General features: G+C 37.6%; 2 protein-coding genes across 9 annotated transcripts in view; one reads left to right on the top strand and one right to left on the bottom strand.

The window, feature by feature from the left end:
- Positions 1-20,966, bottom strand: part of TWIST1 (twist family bHLH transcription factor 1) — a 162,629-nt gene that overhangs the window by 73,939 nt on the left and 67,724 nt on the right. For 2 of the 8 annotated variants that reach the window (XR_009620909.2, XR_009620910.2), the window contains 2 exons: positions 19,526-19,602; positions 17,910-18,539 (listed from right to left, as the gene is read on the bottom strand). The exons of 3 other annotated variants lie outside the window; for them this stretch is intronic. The gene's annotated coding sequence lies outside the window, so the exon portion shown is untranslated. Of the gene's footprint in view, positions 1-17,909; positions 19,603-20,966 lie in introns of those variants that run through there. 3 more of the 8 variants (XR_015734028.1, XM_087892715.1, XR_004588504.3) reach the window with 2 other exon arrangements.
- LOC117655026 (histone deacetylase 9) overlaps positions 1-20,966 on the top strand; it is a 166,933-nt gene that overhangs the window by 133,958 nt on the left and 12,009 nt on the right. The window contains exon 13 of the mRNA XM_087893687.1: positions 5,706-5,853. Coding sequence (XP_087749813.1) covers positions 5,706-5,853 — 148 coding nt within the window. The remainder of the gene's footprint in view (positions 1-5,705; positions 5,854-20,966) is intronic.

The following is a 20,966-nucleotide window of genomic DNA, read 5'->3' as shown; positions in this document are numbered from 1 at the left end:
TACCTGGGAAGATAATCAAGCAACGAATCAGTGATCATCTAGAGCACGGCTGTCAAACTCGCGTCATCACAGCGGTATCACGTGACATATCATGACTTTTCCCCCCTTTGCTAAACCGGGCCAGCAGGTCCTGCGGGCCACAAATTTGACAGCTCTAATCTAGAGGCAAACAAAGTCGTAATCAAAAGCCAACATGGATTTGTCAAAAATATATCATGGCAGACAACTCTTATTGCATTCTTCAACAAAGTGACAAAATTAGTGGACCAGAGGAATGCTGGAAATTTTTAAAAAGAGATTTGTCTGAAATGGTATAGGGTTTCCTGCCTGAGCAGGGGATTGGACTAGAAGACATCCAAGGTCCCTTCCAACTTTTCTGTTCTGTTCTGTTCTGTTCTGTTCTGTTCTGTTCTGTTCTCTTCTCTTCTCTTCTCTTCTCTTCTCTTCTCTTCTCTTCTCTTGTGTCGTGTCGTATCCTATCCTATCCTATCCTATCCTATCCTATCCTATCCTATCCTATCCTATCCTATCCTATCCTATCCTATCCTATCCTATCCTAAAGGCCACCAATGCATCTTTGTCGAATTTACAGGGAAGAAAATAGGCATTGTCAAAGCTGAACATGAATAATTTCTGAATTATATTAATATTTTGATTAAAATCCTTTCCTCTTATGGATGGTATGTGTCTTCAATCTCGAGTTCTCTACCAGAGTTCTGGGAATTTGAGGCTACTGCGCAGGATCTTAGTAGTTCCTAGCCCTGCACTTCTCTGGACAGAGTTCTGATGTCATTACTGGGATCTCGTAGAGCCATTTTCCCAGTTTAGCAATCACAGCCTCAAATGCTCCTACCACTACTGGGACCACTTTATTTTCCATATCCTGTCCAATTTTTTCTTCAGGCCCTTGTGCTTCTTTAGATTCTCATACTTTCTTCCTGATTTGCTATCAGTTGGCACCATTACATCTATCACATCTATCATAATGCCTGATAGATTGGCTAGTACCCGCCTGTCTGTCAGGATCAGGAAGTCTCATAGAATCTTAGTTTCCTTATTCTTCAATCTTCTGTGGGATGGCTATCTGGACTTAGGAAGGTCTAGCCAGAGGTGAAATCTAAAATTTGTTACTACCGGTTCTGTGGGCATGGCTTGGTGGTGGTGGGGGGGTGGGGGTAATGTGACTGGGTGGGCGTGGCCAACTTCTTTTTTTTTTACTTTTAAAAACTTTTTTTGGCTGAAGAGGTTGTAGAAAAAATGCTTTTAAAAGTAAAAAAACAGCCTCTAATAATCGCGTGGCTCAGCTGGGCATGGGGGAGGTTGCAGGGATTTTTGCTACCGGTTCTCCGAACCACCTGCTGCCATCCCTACCAGATCGAGTAATCCGGTCCGAACCGGGAGCATTTCACCTCTGGGTCTAGCCCATATTCTGTGCAAATATTCTTGTACACAATGCCAGCTGCCACTATGTGTTGAACTGTTTCTGAGGTTGTCTATATGGTCTACACTTTAGGTCCTGTCTAATGTGGTGGAACTGCTGCTTAGTGTCTGTTTTTGTGTTGCTATGATCAGTATGGTCTTGTAGTCCAGCCCATTCCAGTGACTGATAGGATTTCCCAATGTCTGCCATCTTAGCTATCTGTTAATAGTACATCCCATGCAGAGTCTTGTAAGCTTCGGAAAAGTGCTTTCTTTTTGAGAAAATTTATGTAAACATCTCTTCAAAGCTGCTTGTTGGCCTCTTCCACTTCTAAAACAAAGTAAAGCTCTTGCATTGCTTCACATTAAGGTGTTTCAAACTTTTGTTTGATAGTATCAATAACCAGAAGGTGTTTTTGCAACTGTATGGAAAAGATTCTTTCAAAACTAAACTTCCCAAACAAGAGTTCTGTATAACACAAAGGCAATCCTACCACTTCAGCAAGAAAACTGCATTGCCTCCCACCAAGCAAAACACAGGCATTTTGTAAAGACAAAGAAAAAGAAATAAGAAAAAAGAAATAAAATCTTATTTCCACAACTGACAGGGAAATATTTGGGATAGTTTACATTTTTGTTAACAAAAAAGAACTGAACACAATTTTGTGAGTGTTATAATACATTTTCATTCTGTCTGCTTAGAAAAATGATCAAAGCAAACATGAGAACATTGAGTGTTGTGCTGATTTCATTGAAAGGAATAGGAAAGGTGAAAGTGTCTCTACTTTGGCCAGTTGTTATTGGCACATTTGAGAGATTTTGAGTCAGATGAAATATGAAGGATGCAGTTATAGAAGGCCAAGATTCTAGCCGTGGGCTATTATTATTTGAAATGTTAATGCCCTGACAGAAGCTCAAAAGTGAGCCGTGGAATATCATTTCATTTATAGCAAAGTATTATTCCTATGGCAATATATTTCAATTGCTTACCCATATGCTTTTTCTTGAATCACCCACTCACCCACTTTGTGAACACTGAAATCCATAAATAAATGGGATTGAATACTTTGTTCCCTGAAAATGGTAACTGTGGCTTCATGGTCTGTGAGAACATTGTGGAATGTCTCTATAACTTGGTTTGTTTGTTTTATTGTAGTTTCTAAGTAGTTTGATAACAATGTTACTTTTGTATTTGTACATGCTATTTTTTCAGATCTAACCATTATAGTGCCTTAAACACAGGAGGACGTGGGGAATGTCAAGTATTTTACAAGCTGGAAAAAAGCCAATTTTCTGATGCTTTTAGTGCATTTTCATACATTACTCAGAAGCAAGTCCTATTGAGTTCAGATAGGACTTAGTCTAAGTTAAGTGGGTATAGGGTTGCAGCTGGGAATCTTAATTTTGTAATGTATTTCAGACTTTATCCCCATAAAATCCTCCATTATATATAGATCCTAGTAACAACTTAAAGAGTTCTGGTAATTTCTTTCAAAGGAACTGTCTCCCTATCAAGTTACATAAGTTGATCAAGCTAGTTTTCTTTTACTTTCTCCTTAGCCATTTTACTGCTTCTAATAAGAATACCTATTTGGCAAACAGATAGATGAAAGAAACCCTGTCTCTTGATTTAGACTGTATTGCAGCAAAAAGCAAGTTGCTTCCAGTTTAGTTCCAAGTCATTGCATTTACAGCTGGAGTCTAATATAGTTTAATAAAAATAACTGACCTTCTCCTTGCTGGAAACCTAGCACAGATTTCTTATAAACATGACTACCTTTGCTTGCAGTCGCCTAGCAAAGTATGGGCTGATAGAATGGTTGAGGATCCGACTCCAGGATTAAATATACTACATCTAGATGTCTGCTGAGATTCATTGACTATTTTTGGCTTGGAAAAAGAAGCCAAAAGAGCTTTCCCACCCAACTTCCCAAGGATCATACCAAGGTTTGATATGATACAACCATACCAGTTTAAGTAATGCAAGACACTTTTAAAGGTAACCTTATTTAGAGACATACGGCATAGTGTAGCAGAAAAAAAATCAGCAGTGGTGGCTATACTGAAAATTTTGAATTTCTCCTAACAGTCAACAAAAACAGTTCACTATCAAAGATACATTTCATATATGTTTACAACAAATTTTGGAATTTAATTGAACTAATTGAATCTGAAAATTTTGAATTAATGCACACTTTCATTTCACTTTTAGGTTTTCCTAACTTACTTTCTGTTAGGTAGAATTTTCAAAAGCTTAAACTGTATTCAATGTACTTGTGTCTTCAAAGTAACACAAGACCCTTTGTTGCTTCATATGCAGATTTCAAATTCTAGCCTTTAGGGCTCTGAAAAGGTTCAAAGTCATTACACCAATGATTTTGAAAACTGTATGAGTATTCTATGAAAAAACTGTCCTCTCCATAAAGGCTACTCTAAGTTCCCAGGAATATTCTTGAACTTATCCGTAGCAGATCTTTGGAAGAAATTCAAACCTAGTCAGACTCATGTATTCCACACTCCCAATTAGAAAGCAGGAAGTCAGATTTCATTAAATTGGTTCCTTCTCTCAATGTGCTGGGAACCCAACTCCCATAATTGCTCTGTGGAATTGTAGAGGTGTCAATTCTAGCACATCGGGAGGACACACCAAAGGGAAGTTTTGATACCAGAAAAATAGGTGTGTGCTATTCATAATGATATTCATAATTCATAATATTTTTGTCTATTTATTTATCTGTTTTGTTTCTTTTTTAAATAGAATGTTATTACCAGCAGGATTTAATTTTTTAAAAAAACTCCAAAGATTATATTATTGTCTTTATTATTTTATCCTGCATTTTTAAGAAATGTTTTAATCATCTCACGACACAGCTAATAGCAACTTTGTGAGGTGGGTTGGTTTGAAAAACATGGCTGATCCAAAGCTATCCAACAAGCATTCATGCCTAAGGGAGACCTAGAATTCAGTTTCCTAGTTTCTATCCACTGTTCCTTGGTTCATACTAAACTGGTTCATGAACCACTATTTCTTTTCCTATCTCTTTTGAAAGCTTTCCTATAATATATGACCCTATACCACTGATGGCTAACCTTTTTGCCATCGTGTGCCAAAAGCGGGGGGAGCGCGGTGGGGTCACATGCATGCGTGCCCACATCTAAAATTCTATGTGCCCCGCCCCCTGTGCTCCCCCCACTTTGGGCACATGAAGGCCCAGTGGGCCTGGTAGGCCCGTTTTTTGCTCTCCCCAGACTCCAGAGCCTTTCTAGGAGCCTGGGGAGGGCAAAAACAGCCTTCTCCACCCCCCCCAGAGGCCCTCTGGAGGCCGGAAACAGTGTGTTTCCTGACTTCTGGTGAGCCCAGAAGGCCCGAAAATCAGCTAGCTGGCACACACATGCGTGCCGGAGCTGAGTTCGCATGCCCACCGATATGGCTCCGCATGCCACCTGTGGCACCCGTGCCATAGGTTCGCCATCACGGCCCTATACCAAAGAGAGATAGATTGGTATAATAGTTAAGGCATTGGGTTAGAAATTGGGAGACCATGAATTCTAATCCTGACTTAGGCACAAAGCTAGCAGGGTGACCTTGGGCTAGTCCCTGTCCTTCAACCCTAAGAAGACAGCAAAGGGAAACTTTCTGAAATCTAGCTAAGAAAACTTCAGGGACTTATCAAGGCGGTCATTACGAATCAACACTGATTCAAAGACATCCCAGTGCATATAATCATGTCAAATAAATTATTGTTCTAATACATCTCCCGATGTTTGTAGATGAAACAGCATCAAGAACTAACAAACCTGATTTTTCTGATGGCATAATTATTAGAAAGATCTGTTCTGGTCTTTCTAGTTTCTGCTCCTGTCATAGTCAGTTCTGGTTTGCTCTTTATCTTCACCAAACCCATTTCCTGCTTACAGTTGTGAGAAATGTATCTTCCAGTTCTAAGAAATGCCAGATCTTTAAAATATTGATAGTGTAGTAAATACTCATTCTACAGCAAAAAAAAAAATCCTCAGTGGTTCCTTCTCAGATGCTCGGAGTTCATTAAATTCTGTGCTGATCTTTTCAGTTTATTACTTTCTCAGAAGGCTGTAACATAGACTTTGGAAAGAGAGAGAACTTTCCAACTTGGCACTGAGGGCCATAACTTCATCGCAGTCATTTGGAATCCCAGTTAGTCATACTCATATACTTAGAAGCTCTCTGTGTTGGACTTAAGCAACTATTTGGGCTTATACCACCATGCTAGTGAAATTTCCCATAAATTATGGTGTGTTTTCTTTAGGGAAGTACTGGAAGTCTGTGAAGCCTTACATCGTGCCAGTTAGCTGTAAGCTGGCTGAAACTCAAGAGAAAGAGGAGACAGAGGCAGTCTCAGCCATGGCCTTACTTTCAGTGGATGTTGAGCAGTCTTTTCTACCAGGACATGGCAGGTAAGTCCAAAATCGTAGACACTAAAAGTGTCAAATAAATTAGTGGCATGACTGAGAAAATACATTAAAAGCACCATTTTCTTTCTCTTTGTTTTTAAATCCCATGATCTTTTGTGTAACTAATCAGTAGAATGGCTTGCCTACAGAATTTGTGGCTGTTTTAACACTAGATGTTTTAAAGAAAAATTGGTCAACTATTTGTATAAAATGTTATAGGGTTTCCTGCTTGAGCAGGGGATTGGACTAGAAGACTCCAAGGTCCCTTCCAACGCTGTTATTCTGTTAAACTTTTTAAAAACTGGAAATGCAGAGAAAAATACTACATGGATTTGGGATTCTTGTTTCAGGTGCTTGGGAACTGGCTCACCTTTATGACTGGTTGCAATGTCCCACAGTCATGTTACCACAATTTGTGATATTTTTGCCAGTTTCAAGCAAAACTACCCATTCATAAGAATATGTTTAGTTATGAATGCAGCATTGGCTTAATGTAGATTTGCTTTATAACCATGGTGATTAATGACTGTCACAAAAGCTGTTACAAAATCTGATTCAATCATGTGGGTACCTCTACTTATGACTGGAAAGACCTAAGAAAACATGAAATCTACTCCCAGTTGCAATCATAAATTGAGTATTATCTGTAACTTATTTCTTACATTTGTAGCTTATTACCACACCTGCAACATTGATATTGTTTATTATCCAGTTTTGTTAAAAGAATTGAAGATCCTGAGAAAAGGATAATTGCTATATTACTGTTCCTAAGGTTAAACAAAGCACGCCCCCTTTAAAGCTTTTAAAAACAGCAGCTAAGAGAATCATCATACATTATTTTTTAAAAAAGAAATATTTGCTGCACCTGGAATGTAACACTAATGTCCAATAATGTTGTAATAAGTGGGTATCAGAAGCACAGAGCAAGACAAAGCTTCATGAAAAAAGATGAACAAGTCATTCCCAGGGCTGGCTTCATTAATGTGCTAAATTATATTCCAAAATCCCAATCCAATTGGATTTTGTGTTTGGATTCTCACTATACTCTTTATGATATAGTCATACAATCCTGCAAACTTTCAATCCTTCCCTCCTCCACCCTTTATACATTTTCCCATAGATTCCTTCTATGTGATATATCTAGACCTCATAAACATTAAATATTCATTGAAAAAACCATGCTCAGGCAGCAATTTTGTTACATTAATGAAGATTAATAAGATAGTTGTAAGAGGGAAGCGGAAACTCAAGGCATGCTTAGATGTTGCGTAGTCTTCTAACATGCTGCAGAAATGAATTTGAAATGAAATATTGGGTTTCACCAGGGATTCTCCCAATGCTTTCTGGGAAATAAAAGCAGGCAAACAGTATCTGAATCTCCATTCAGAACCTTATCGATTCATCTTTCAAGTCAGGGAATCTTCAGGAATAGAACAGCAAGTGGAACCAGTGTGACTGAACCATATGATGAAATAATCCTGCTGAATCTGTGCATGTATTGATCTTGTTAATAGCTGCATGAAAAGACATCTGGGAACCCTAATGTGTGCTTCCTTGAATTTCATGATGAAATAAAGATGAAATATAAATACATAATTATATGTAGTTATGTGCTTTTCAGCCAAAAAGGGCCCCAGAGGAGCTTGCAAAAATCAATACGACAATTTCTGTCCTCAGGATTGCACACAATAATTGCATTTGACATAATTTCATTTTCATTTAGAGATAATACAATTAATGAAATATACTATGATTTGTATGATTATGTATACATATTTCTATGATTCTATATACTATGATTTGTATGATTATGTATACATATTTCTTAGCAAATTTTAGAAGACCCTTAAGAGTCTCCCTTTAGTTTTTATGGACATATGTGACTTGAGATTTTCTTATTTGTCATCTCTGAGTTAAAAAGTCATTTACAAAATGAACTGAATCAATGATAAGAAACAAAAAATGGCAAACATTTTTGCCATTTTTTTATTAAAGTAGACAAGTACCTTTAGTAATTTAGTAATTAAATAGATAAGAGTGGCACTGTAACTTACGATGTTGTCCTAAACAAAAAAAGAACAAGGAAGTTCCAGGCTTATCTTATACTGATCAAAAATATTAATGCTTGTGCTGGCCAAAACCAGGACTTGTCTTTCTATGAATAAGGCAAATAATCCCTTTTTTAAAAGTGAAATGGGATCAATGAATAACAAAGGAGAGTTCATTTCCCCTGCTTGTCAGCTGTTGTTTCACATTGACCAAATGCGGGCTGACTTGGACATGAATTTAACAATTCTGTAAAATGAAAGAAAAACGGCCAACTCACTTTGCCAATCAAGTATTTCCACATGACGTGTGAATAGTTCAATGCACAGAGCAGTCTCTCTGTCTCTGTCTCTGCTTCTCTCTCTCTCTTTCTCTCCTCCCTTCCCCCTCTTTCTCTCTCTTCCCCTCCCTCCCCCTTTCTCTCTCTCTCTAATCACTCAGAAAAGTTTTACAGTGTCTGTAAAAAAAGAAAAAAGACATTGTACACTTCTTATTTTTATTCAAGCCAAATGCTTTTGGCAGTTCTGCAGAACAAGGAAGAGTCCAAATGGAATAGAATTGGACTGAATCCATTGAGTAAAAGAAAGGAGAATAAGGAGTCAAAAAACCCCAAATCCTTTACAAATGAATTGCTTTAAATGTTACGAAAAGAAAGTTGTGGATCTATTGAAAAAAACTTTTTGTATAAGACACCTAGCAGAGTGGCTTTCTGATCTTAATTACTTGGACAGATAAATTAGGCTGCAACTGGCACAGAAACCAACTGTTATCTTTAATCCCCAAGATCCAGCAGGTTTGTTGCCCTAGTCTAAGTATGTTCATCATGAACTTGCAACAGTAAAATTTGCTTGTAAAGTATTGAGTTGCCCAAGTCTCAAATGAATTTCAAATGAATTTCAAATGAATTCCATAACAGATCCTGTTGGAAGTAAATTTGGATGTTTCATTCCCAGAGAGTCTATGCCAAAATGGATGTTAGAAACAAATAAATTTCTGCAAGTATCATCCTTCCCTGTGGTGGGGTATGGGAGGGCAGGGAAATCCAAGGCTGACAAGGATCTGCACACTTCTGTGAGTTGTCAGAAGATTTATTTCATACTGATAGAAAAGAATAGTTGAACAGTTGAACAGTAGGGTCCTTGGTACTCTCTGAGCTTAGTTGTTTCAGAGACTAATGCAAAGCCAAGAATCTGTAGCATTCCCGTGCATGCAACTTAAAGTATGGATTGAGTACATAGGTGGTGCCTTTGTGATAATAAAAAGGGACCAACTCAAGAACACACACAAAACCATCAGCAGCATCTTCAAAGAAATAAAATTCTATAGGGAAAAAGAAAACAATAACATACTAGGCTCACACAGAAGCATCAAGAGCAAATTCAAAACACAAATCTATCATAAAACTAACCACACCAACCAAGTGCTCCACTACGAAAGCAACAATTCAGTCTTCCATAAGAGCATTACATGAAACCAGAAAAAGGAAACAGATAATCTATACATTTTCCAATAAAATGGATATTCATGCAACTCCATTAAAAAGTGCCTGACCACTCAACTCAGTAGAGTACAATTAACATAAGCTGTGAAAAATATAACATTGCCATACTCCAAAACATCTCAGAAACCACCAACAGACTATTACAGCCACATTGGCTGTAATAGTGACATCATCATAGCACACAAACAAAAACATCCTAAGTCAATGTAAAGACCCAGCAAGCCTACAAGAAAAAAACAGGAGTCATTTACAACATACAGTGTAAGGATTCCTACAGCTATCATGTGGGAGAAATAGACTAAAGATTAGAAGTGCACATCCATGCACACCAGTCAGAAGGTCTGTTGAAAACTCCTTAATTTCATAACACATGGACAGACTTATACAAAGTTTCAACTGGGAAATTTATTTATTTGTTTATTTGTTTGTTTGTTTGTTTGTTTGTTTTAATTTGTATACCACCCTTCTCCAGCAGGACTCAGGGCGGTGAACAGCCAGAATAAAACAGAACATACAAAATTTAAAAACAGTTTAAAAATAATTAAATATTTTTGGCCGCAATTTAAAACAACCCAATTAAAATCAATTAAATTTAACCAAAACTGTGGGATCAAGCCAGCCCGGCTAGGTGAAATAAATAAGTTTTCAGGGCCCGATGAAAAGTCCGGAGGTCTGGTATTGTATGTATCTCTGGGGGGAGGTTGTTCCAGAGGGCGGGCGCTGCCACAGAGAAGGCTCTCCCTCTGGGGGTCGCCAGCCGACACTGTCTGGCGGACGGCACCCTGAAGAGGCTCTCTCTGTGCGAGCGTACTGGCTGGTGGGAGGCTATTGGTGGCAGAAGGCAGTCTCGTAAATACCCCGGCCCTAAGCCATGGAGCACTTTAAAGGTGGTCACCAACACCTTGAAGTGCACCCGGAAGACCACCAGGAGCCAGTGCAGCTCGCGCACGAGAGGTGTCACATGGGAGTGCCCCGTCGCTCCCATAATCTCCCGCGCGGCCACATTCTGAACCAGCTGGAGCCCCCAGGTACACCCCAGGGGGAGCCCCATGTAGAGAGCATTGCAGTAGTCCAGGCGGGAGGTGACGAGTGCCTGAGTGACAGTGCATAGGGAGTCCCGATCTAGAAAGGGACGCAACTGGCATATCAGGCGAACCTGATAAAAAGCCTCCCGGTCACGGCCGTCATATGCTCTTCTAAAGACAGCCATGCATCCAGGAAGACACCCAAGTTGCGAGCCCTCTCCGTAGGAGGAAGTGATTCGCTCCCAATAACCAGCGATGGCACCAGCTGGCTATATCGGGACGCCGGAAGCCACAGCCCCTCGGTCTTGGAAAGGTTGAGTCGGAGCCTGTTTCTACCCATCCAGGTCCGCACGGCCTCCAGGCACTGGGACATCACTTCAAGGGCATCGTTGGGGTGGCCTGGGGTGGAGATATACAGCTGGGTGTCATCAGCGTACTGATAGATGATCTCACCCAACGGCTTTACATAAATGTTGAACAGAAGGGGCGAGAGGACCAACCCTTGCGGCACCCCACAAACAAGGCGCCTTGGGGTCGACCGCTGCCCCCCTGTCAACACAGATTGTGACCGATCAGAGAGGTAGGAGGAGAACCACCGCAAAACGGTGCCCCCCACCCCCAACCCCTCCAATCGGCGCAACATGATACCATGGTCAATGGTATCAAAAGCCGCTGAGAGATCTAATAGGACCAGGATAGAGGAGCAACCCCTATCCCGAGCCCTCCAGAGATCATCCACCAACACGACAATGCCGTTTCCGTGCTGTGCCCAGGCCTGAAGCCGGATTGGAGCGGATCTAGATAGACAGCTTCATCCAGGTACTGTGGCAGCTGCCGCGCCAGTACACTCTCAACAACCTTCGCAATAAAGCGAAGGTTGGAGACTGGACGATAGTTAGCCAAAATAGCCGGATCCAGAGAGGGCTTCTTGAGGAGGGGCCTGACCACCGCCTCTTTCAAGGCGGCCGGCAGGACACCCTTGAGCAATCTAGATCAAACCAAGCTCCAAAAGGCTAGAGAATTCCGGAAAGACTGGCACCCAAACAAATCAACACGCACCCAGAGATAAACAACATCTATATATCATTTCAAAGAAACAATCAAAAAGGAAAAAAGGAAACAAAAATAGCTAAACACTCCTCACCAGCAATCAACACCCAGATGAGCAGAAATTAACATCGAAGATTAACATTAGAACAACAATTAGAAACAAACAATATGCCAATCAAGGAACTACCAACTCAGACAAACAAGTTAACAGTAAATAACAGTCCAGTCAAGAAATCATTAAGACCACTGCCACCAACCCTGACAGAGCAAGCTACTAGTACATAAAATGAGAGCAAATCTCACTCTTCTATGGTAGAATTGATGAGGTTACCTAGTTTGAAAGCTCTTCAAGAAAACAACCAAGGTCAGAGAGCACCAAGGACTGTGATTTCTTCCATATTTCCATATTTAAAATATCTTTCTCTTTTAAAAAGCTTCTTTCCAATTTTTTTCTGTAAGAGAGGATTCTAATTTTTATAGGCTTGGGAGCAGGGCCAGTTTTGATATTCTGTATGTATTTTTAATTTTGGAAGATAGTAAAAAAATTGCTGAAGGGATATCTGCTTCTAGAAATATATGGTGATTAAATGATCTATTCATTCCCACTTAAGAGCTTCCATTTCAATAACATTAAGTAGCTTTAACAGTAAACAATAAGATGGAAGATGTTAGTTTGTTTAAGAATATTATGTAAACCTATGATGGAGTATATTTAGACCATTCAGGAAAATTTTATATTGAAACTTTTGATCGGTACTTCTACTCATATGAATTAAAATTCTACATAAATTTTCCTGGCCTTACTGGAAAATATAAATATATTGCACATATGGGAATATATATTTAAAATACTAAATGTCACCTCACCCCACAGTTTTCTTACACCTTTAGTTAACTGCAAAGAACTACATTTATGAAAACGCAATTCAATAAAGTTTCTCTTAATTTTTAAATACTCTTACAAAATCTTTTATAAGACACAAAAATACATGTCATTTTATAGAACTATATAAATTTGATTAATTTTTCCTATTCCCTATATTCATATTATAAACTCTTATCAGTATTTCTGCAAATGTGGTCTGAAGACCAAAGACCCACTGAAAGATCTACAAAAACATAATTTGCCAGATATTGAAAATATTTGCAAAACTTTAAAACCATATCACTTGTCATTATGATTTTTTATTTGTTAAAAATACAGTGATTTTTATGAAAATCATTTTATTCATGTTAATATCTAATAGTTTAATAGTTATTTTACATGAACCAATAAATATTCTAATGGATGCATTAAATTTAATATTTAATATAAGTATCAATAAATATGACCCATACAAACAAAAGCCCTTTTGCATGCTCCATAATTTTTAAAAATAGGAAGAAGTTTTGAGATCATACTGAATCTGAAATCTAGAATAAATTTCTGACCATTGAGAATGCTGGCATTAATAATGATAATGTGTGAAGATGAATTGGAAATATCTACAAAAAATCTTTACAGGACAGACCTCCATAACAGATAGTTTGTGATTGCCTATCCCTTTCTCAACATCATAAATCATTTTATTTAGCATTTAGTTGTTCATCCCAGTTCAACAATAAGAGTATATTGCAATAAATGATATATTAAAATTAATGCTAAACAGCATTCATACTAAAGCGGGACAAGATTTTTACACAAATGGTACAAGGTGTTACTTATATCTTTTAAATAAAGGACATATTTTTCTTGGAACAGAATTTACATGAGGAGGAGAATTTTAATCCAGGTTGTAAGTAATCATAAGAAAGGAAGACAAAAATAGGAATTGCAAGTGTCTTTGCAATTCAGATTCAGACATGAAACATCGTTAATTGTGTTCTTTTAGAATGCAATGCCTAACTATAATTTAGGGCTCAATAAACCTAATTTTTCTGGTGAAATAAAGCCAAATTTTATAATAGCAAAAATAAAATGTAATTAGCTTGGCATATCAAATTACAGGGTTTAAACTAATTAGTGGCTGACATATTTTGAGAGTGTCCTAATCAGCTATCCTTTCCACTTAACTTGATTTGCTAAGATCTTAAATAAAGCTGCTGCCTCCCTCATCCTATTAACAGAGTTTATTGTTTTGCTTTATTTATATAATAGAGCAGAAAGAAAAGAAAGAAAGAAAGAAAGACAAAAATATTAAAGAATAACTAAAGAAAAATAATTACTGTTTCTCTCTTTTTCTCTGTTTGTCATGCATATATAGATGCATATTTTATATGAAATTTTACATAATATTTAAATAAAGGATTACCACATTTCCTTGACAATATCCATATATAATTTAAACCGATGGACAATTTACACACAAATTGCTAGTAATAGCAGGTCTTGAATCCACCAGGTAATTGGGTTACGGGTTCTTTCTGTTGCTGTAATCAGTGTGTGTCCTGGCATAAATCTATCAGTGAAGCTGGTAGAAATTCAAATATGATTATTTCATTTCCTCACCTTATTTATTCATTATCTTTACGAAAACTGAACGGTGGATTACAGTTGAGAAGACACATTTTGGTCAGATAACATGGAATTCAGAAAATCAATAAATTCCTTACACCTGGAATAAAGGATATATTCATCATGTTGAATTAGTCAGCAGAAACAAAATGCCTGAGTTTTGAATGATCTGTTGCTGTAGTCTGAAATCTGCTCAGCATTATTTGTTAATAAATCCCATGGCATACAGAATTCTGTTATTTTAAGGTAAGAAATAGAAATAGAATAACAGAGTTAGAAGGGACCTTGGAGGTCTTCTAGTCCAACCCCCTGCCCAGGCAGGAAACCCTAAACCACTTCAGACAAATGGTTATCCAACATCTTCTTAAAAACTTCCAGTGTTGGAGCATTTGCAACTTCTGGAGGCAAGTTGTTCCACTGATTAATTGTTCTGTCAGGAAATTTCTCCTTAGTTATAAGTTACTTCTCTCCGTGATTAGTTTCTACCCATTGCTTCTTGTCCTACTCTCAGGTGCTTTGGAGAATAGCTTGACTCCCTCTTCTTTGTGGTAGCCCCTGAGATATTGGAACACTACTATCATGTCTCTTCTAGTCGTTCTTCTCATTAAATTAGACATACCCAGTTCCTGCAACCGTTCTTTATGTTTTAGCCTCCAGTCCCCTAATCATCTTTGTTGCTCTTCTCTACACTCTTTCTAGAGTCTCCACATCTTTTTTACATCATGGCGACCAAAGCTGAATGCAGTATTCCAAGTGTGGCCTTACCAAGGCATTATAAAGTGGTATTAACACTTCACGTGATCTTGATTCTATCCCTCTGTTTATGCAGCCTAGAACTGTGTTGGCTTTTTTGGCAGCTGCTGCACACTGCTGGCTCATATTTAAATGGTTGTCCATTAGAACTCCAAGATCCTTCTCACAGTTACTACTGTTGAGCGAGATATCACATATACTGTACCTGTGCATTTTGTTTTCTTGCCTAAATGTAGAACCTTACTTTTTTCACCATTGAATTTCATTTTGTTAGATAGCGCCCAATGTTCAAGTCTGTCAAGATCTTTCTGTATCTTAAGCCTATCTTCTGGAGTGTTGGCTATTCCTGCCAGCTTGGTGTCATCTGAACTCATTTGATGAGTTCCCCATCTATCCCCTTGTCCAAGTCATTGATGAAGATGTTGAAGAGTACTGGGCCTAAAACAGAGCCTTGGGCAGGGGTGAAATGCTCCCGGTTTGGACCGGATCGCCCGATCTGGTAGCAATGGTGGCGGATGGTTTGGAGAACGGGTAGCAAAAATCCCTGCCCCCCCCCATGCCCAGCTGAGCAGCGCGATCATCAGAGGCTTTTTTTTTTTAACTTTTAACAGTATTTTTTCTTCAGTTGAAAAAATGCTTTTAAAAGTAAAAGAAAAAGCCTCTGATGATCGCACGGCTCAGCTGGGATTGTCAAAGCCTTTTAAAAGCAGTTTTTTACAACCTCTTCGACTGAAAATGAAGAAGAAAATGCTTTTAAAAGGCTCTGAGGATCCCAGCTGAGTTGTCTGATCATCACAGCCTTTTAAAAGCATTTTTTCTATTGAAGGCTCTGACGATCAGGCAACTCAGCTGGGATCCTCAGAGCCTTTTAAAAGCATTTTTTTTACAACCTCTTAGGCCGAAGAGAACCGGTAGTTCTCTTCGTTAAAAGCACTTTTTTTACAACCTCTTCACGCCTACAGAACCGGTAGTAACAAATTTTACATTGTACCACTGGCCTTGGGGTACTCCCAAGGTGACTGGATTCTGAAACTAAAACTGAGACACATAAATTTGTATGTGTTTAGTAATGTTAATGCAAAACTCAATTTCTTGAGAAATTCATTTTTCTTGAAATTATAGATAGATAGATAGATAGATAGATAGATAGATAGATAGATAGATAGATAGATGTGTGTGTGTGTGTGTGTATTTGTTTTCTTTTCGTAGGCCTTTATGTGTATTTCTCTTTAGCCAGGTTCTTCCTATGTAAACCAAGATTTTTATGCAGTCCTAGTTCAGTGAAATCCCAATCCACTAGTTTCTAGGCTGCTGCCCATTGGGAGTCTCCTAAGGGGCAGCAGGGAGCTTGCTGGCTGCTGGAAAAAAAGCCTAGAAAGTAGTGGATTGGGATTTCACTGAATTAGGGCTGCATAAAAATCTTGGTTTATGTAGGAAGAACCTGGCTAAAGAGAAATACATACATACATCCTATTCCATTTTTGTGTTCTCAAGTTGTGTGGAAAATGATTTCTGGATCAACCCATCAAAGCAAGTTAAACCGTCAAAGCAAGTTAAACTATGACCAAAAAGTAATAGATACCTTTTCCGTCAGGAAATGGATGGATTTTGTATTTCATCCTGAATTCCCATTCTATCAGAAAGTTGTTGTTCATCACTTCAATCACTTTCCATTCTTTATGACCTAATAGATATAATTCCCCAAGATTGTCTGTCAGTAACTACTTCTTTAAGTTCTTATAATTTCTTGTGTATGTCATCGGGGGTAGGAGCTCCCGCCTCTTGTCTTCTGACAGCCTCTTTTTTGATTGCCTTTGATATTTCCAAGCATCAGTGTTTCACAAACAACTCTTGCCAGAGTACTCTGGTTTTGCTTTGTCCAATACCAAATCATGTGGCCTTTTTGTAGTCCAAGATATTCTCAATCATGTTCTCCAGCATCACTGTCAAAGCGCATATATATTTTTACTTGTTCAGTCTTTCTGAACTTTCACACCCATATATTGTAACTAGGAAAATGATGTCTTTGCCAATAGTACCTTTATGGTTAGCATGATGTTTCTACAATTATTCTTTTGTCCAAGGTTTGTCATTGTCTTTTTGCCAAGTTGCATGGTTATAGTATTATCCCTATGAAGATTTGAGCCTAGGAAAATTAAGGTTATTACAGGTTCAGCTTATTCTCAATCTATTTTGATGGAGTTGACATTGTTGACATAATTTTTTTAAGAAAAAATATTGAGCAACAGATTAGCTTTCCCTTTTTCATTTTTGAATTTAACAAGAGATTCCTCAAGTTTGCCTTGCTTCCCAAAAGGTATCTCAAAGTAAAGCCAGTCAGGACCAAGGATGCTTGTTTAACTGATACCTGAAGCAATTAATATTGTTTCAGATTCTACTTACTTGTTATTGAAGTGTTCAGTAGGTGCAATGATTAGCAAATTTGAACTTGTTTTCCCTTCTGTTGATCCCGTTAAGAAGGTCTCTTGCTACTTACCTAAGTGAGCCAATGTTGATACTCCTGCTATCTAGCTGTCTGTTGATGGTTTCCAGAAGTCAAGACATTTTCCTGGTTTTCATGGGGCAGAATTTAGATAGTGGCAGTGGTAATGATGATTATGATATTGAGAATAAAAATATTGAAACCCTAAGATGTCAAATGAGTATCATAGCTGAGGCAGACATTTGAATTTTGGCTTTCTCAATCCTACTTTGATGGTAAGCCTATCCTTTACATTGACATGTAGATATCTTACCAAATAAATATGAACTTGCTGTGCAATTCATGATGTTTGTCGCAGCCATAAGAAAACTTGCATTTTGAGCAGAAGTCAATTTATCTAGGGTTTTGCAATGCTCTAGGTAAATCTCCTTGAAAGAAACACTAACAATGCTAGAAACACTACAGAAAACCATTTAATACCTAGAGAGTCCAGAACAATGTGTTACATTCCAAAATGTTCTGAACTACAACTCCGAGCATTATTTATGCGGTCTGGGATCCCAAGAGATATTGTTCAGCAACATCACAAAATCATGGAATCTTAAATTTATACAATTGGAATGGGGCATTAAGTCACAAGATCATGTATTGTAGTCCATGCAGAAATCCAGGTTAAAGCAACCTTGATGGACAATTGTTTAGGCTTTATAGTATGTATGCATACCCAATAACACTGAACAACAAAGATTTTGCTTCTGTATAGTATATTTAATAGATTTTTGATTGCCACTCACAAAAATAACCTGTAATTTAATCTATCACATACCATTTTATAGAAATCTTCTATTTTTACACAATGGCAATGTATACCCATCAGTACCTGTTGATTCTGCTGTACACATGAAAGAAACATACAAAAACATGGAACTGTTGAAGCATGTCCAGCACAGTAAGGACAACTAGAATATCTGTGGAGATCCAAAAACAGTGGCTCTACTGCTTGGAAGGCAGCTTGCATATACCAAGCACTGTTATATATGTCTATGGGATTGGGACAGCCATGCAATAGAGTTGCATTAAATTAAAAAGAATGACCACTGCAAAAGAATTTGGTTTCAGCACAGTATTATGTGGCACATGAATGAGCCACTTGTTGGCCTAAGAAAGATATTTTTTACCTCCACTTCACATAAAACTCAGATTGATTAAAGATTTTATGAAAGTGATGAACAAAGAAGGGTTTTCATTATTTGAGACAGATGTTTCCAAGAATAACTGATGCCAAGATCAAGGAAGGAATTTTGTTGGTCGACAGATCAGATATATCATCAATGACAAGGAGTTTGAAGATCTGCTAGTGGTACCAGAAAAAATCACCTGCAAAACATTTAAGAATGTTGTTGAGAATTTTCCTGGCAATTACAGAGTACCAAACTACATTCAGCTGATTTAAACTTCCTTCAGCATACATGAAGTGCAAATGTCACTAAAGATTCACTTACTGCATTCACACTTAGATTTCTACCCCAAAAATCTGGGTGCAGTCAGTGACAAACATGATAAAAGTTTTCACCAGGACATTGTTACAATGGAAAAGGGGGATTAGGCCAACTGTGGGGATTAGGCCATCAGTGCTGACTGGTTATTGTTGAACACTACAGTGAGATCATCAGACAAATGAAAATCAGCAGCAAAATATTTTTAGCCCTGTGGAATTTATGCAACATTTTGGAAACATTATATGATTAAATACAATATAGTAATTAAAAATTAATTTCATATATCTCAAAATTCCTACACAATAGTCATTTTGAAATTATATTTGTATTTGGTTTGAAGGATTCTATCATAATCACTTTTGAAAAAATTGTTGTCCAGTAAAATGAAAACTCAACCACCCATCCGAATAATTGTTTCCACTGTCAAGCTACAGTATCTTTCTTGTCAGGAAAGTTTTCCTAATGGTAAAAATGCACTCTAAATAGACTCCATTAGTATGACTCATTCAGGTACCTGAAAGGTGCTGAAATATTTCTCTCTCTACCCTTCTCAAGGCTAAATGTATCCAGTTTCTTCTATATTTTGTTCAGTAATATATCTAACTTTCAAGAGGCATATAATATAAATCAAAAGCTTCTCATAAGTGCTTGTTTAATTCTCTACACGGATTTCTAATAACAGAATAACAGAGTCTTTGAGGTCTTCTAATCCAACTCCCTGCTCAAGCAAGAGATCCTATACCATTCCAGACAAGTGGCTATACAGTCTCTTCTTAAAGCCTCCTGTGATGGAGCACCCACAACTTCTGAAGGCAAGCTGTTCCACTGCTTAATTGTTCTCACTGTTAGGAAATTTCTCCTTACTTTCAGGTTGCTTCTCTTCTTGTTTAGTTTCCATCGATTGTTTCTTGTCTTGCCTTCTGGTCCTTTGGCAAATAGGGCTTTATTTATAAAATAGGAAAATAAGAAAATATGGCTTTATTTATAAAATAGGGACTTCCCCATCCATTTTTAATCCACCCCCCATTGAGACTTTTGGGAATATGATGAATTCAATTTTTTATGCTAGGGCTATCTATAATTCCTCAGGACTTTCCCATTTTTTGACCAAGTGGAAATGTTCAAAAGTGACTTAAGGGAAAAAGCAACTGATAGATGGATATTAATTACATTTTAATTACAGTAATTACATTAAACCTAAATTTAATCTGGATCCCATTCCCCTTTCCCCCATATACTTCCTTAAAATTTATAACTTTAGATGTGTCATTAAAAACCCAATTACTACTTCTAGTGTAAAAATATTGTAAATCTTTTAATCAGATTAACTACTCTGGGCAAGTCAGGAAGTCGACTTCTACATGCTAGTTGGATGTGTCTAACTTGGAACAATCCAGTATTTTTTAGTGTTATTCACCAGCGTAGCAAATACAAACAGTCATACCTGAAAGTTGTGCCAGGTTTCTAACTGTTGCATTGATTTATGTTATATAAAATCAGATATTAGTGTGTGTATAGTGTGTGTGTATGAGAGACAGAGAGAGAGAGAGAGAGAGAGAGACCGAGAGAGAATGTTTGAGTGTCAGTGTGTGTATAAGAAAGGAGGAGGAAGAGAGGGTTTTTGTATGTACTTGTCAGTTATGTTGGGGATTACATACTTGCTCAGAGTAAGATGAGTCATTTCCAGCTCAGAATTTGAATAACACAGTTATTTCCCTGGCCAAGTAATTTCTGACTCATTTACCACCAAAAGAAGAATGAGAAAACAGTCATGGCCAAGCATCATGCTTAAAGTTCTCCTTCCCTTGTTTTTTTCCCCTCTTCTTTTTTTAAAATGATATTATCATGTAAACAGTTATTTCTCTGTGATTCATCCTGACATGCTGAGTGGATCAGATTTCAGGGGAAATGTTAAGATCAGGGGTCTAAGGTTTGACTTGTTAAAATAGAGTTCTATCTGAATCCGTGTGAAACAGAGTTTTAATTGAAATTATCAAGACAAAAAAACCAGATAAGAGAGATGAGGTTAATGTAGTTAAAAGAAAAAGTAGAAAATGTCACTACTATGAATTTAAATAAAAAGAAGTTTACATAAATAGCAGCCATAGTCCTAGAATGTCCTGCACATCAGAATTAATGGTAGTGGTTCATTTTACAAATGAGATCATATAGGGTTTATTAGAGCTTTGTGTTGGACAGAAAACTGCATCCATCATCTTTTAAACATACTCAAAAGAGGAACTTCCCTCTGAATGTTTCAGAATTAGGCAAATTTGTGAGAAAAATAGGATGATGTAATTTTAAA

Source organism: Pantherophis guttatus, chromosome 4, assembly GCF_059756535.1.
Source record: "Pantherophis guttatus breed Tessera chromosome 4, ASM5975653v1, whole genome shotgun sequence".
Lineage (NCBI taxonomy): Eukaryota > Metazoa > Chordata > Lepidosauria > Squamata > Colubridae > Pantherophis > Pantherophis guttatus.
The sequence above is the reverse complement of the archived record's forward strand: the minus strand, read 5'-3'. Positions and strand labels throughout refer to the sequence as shown.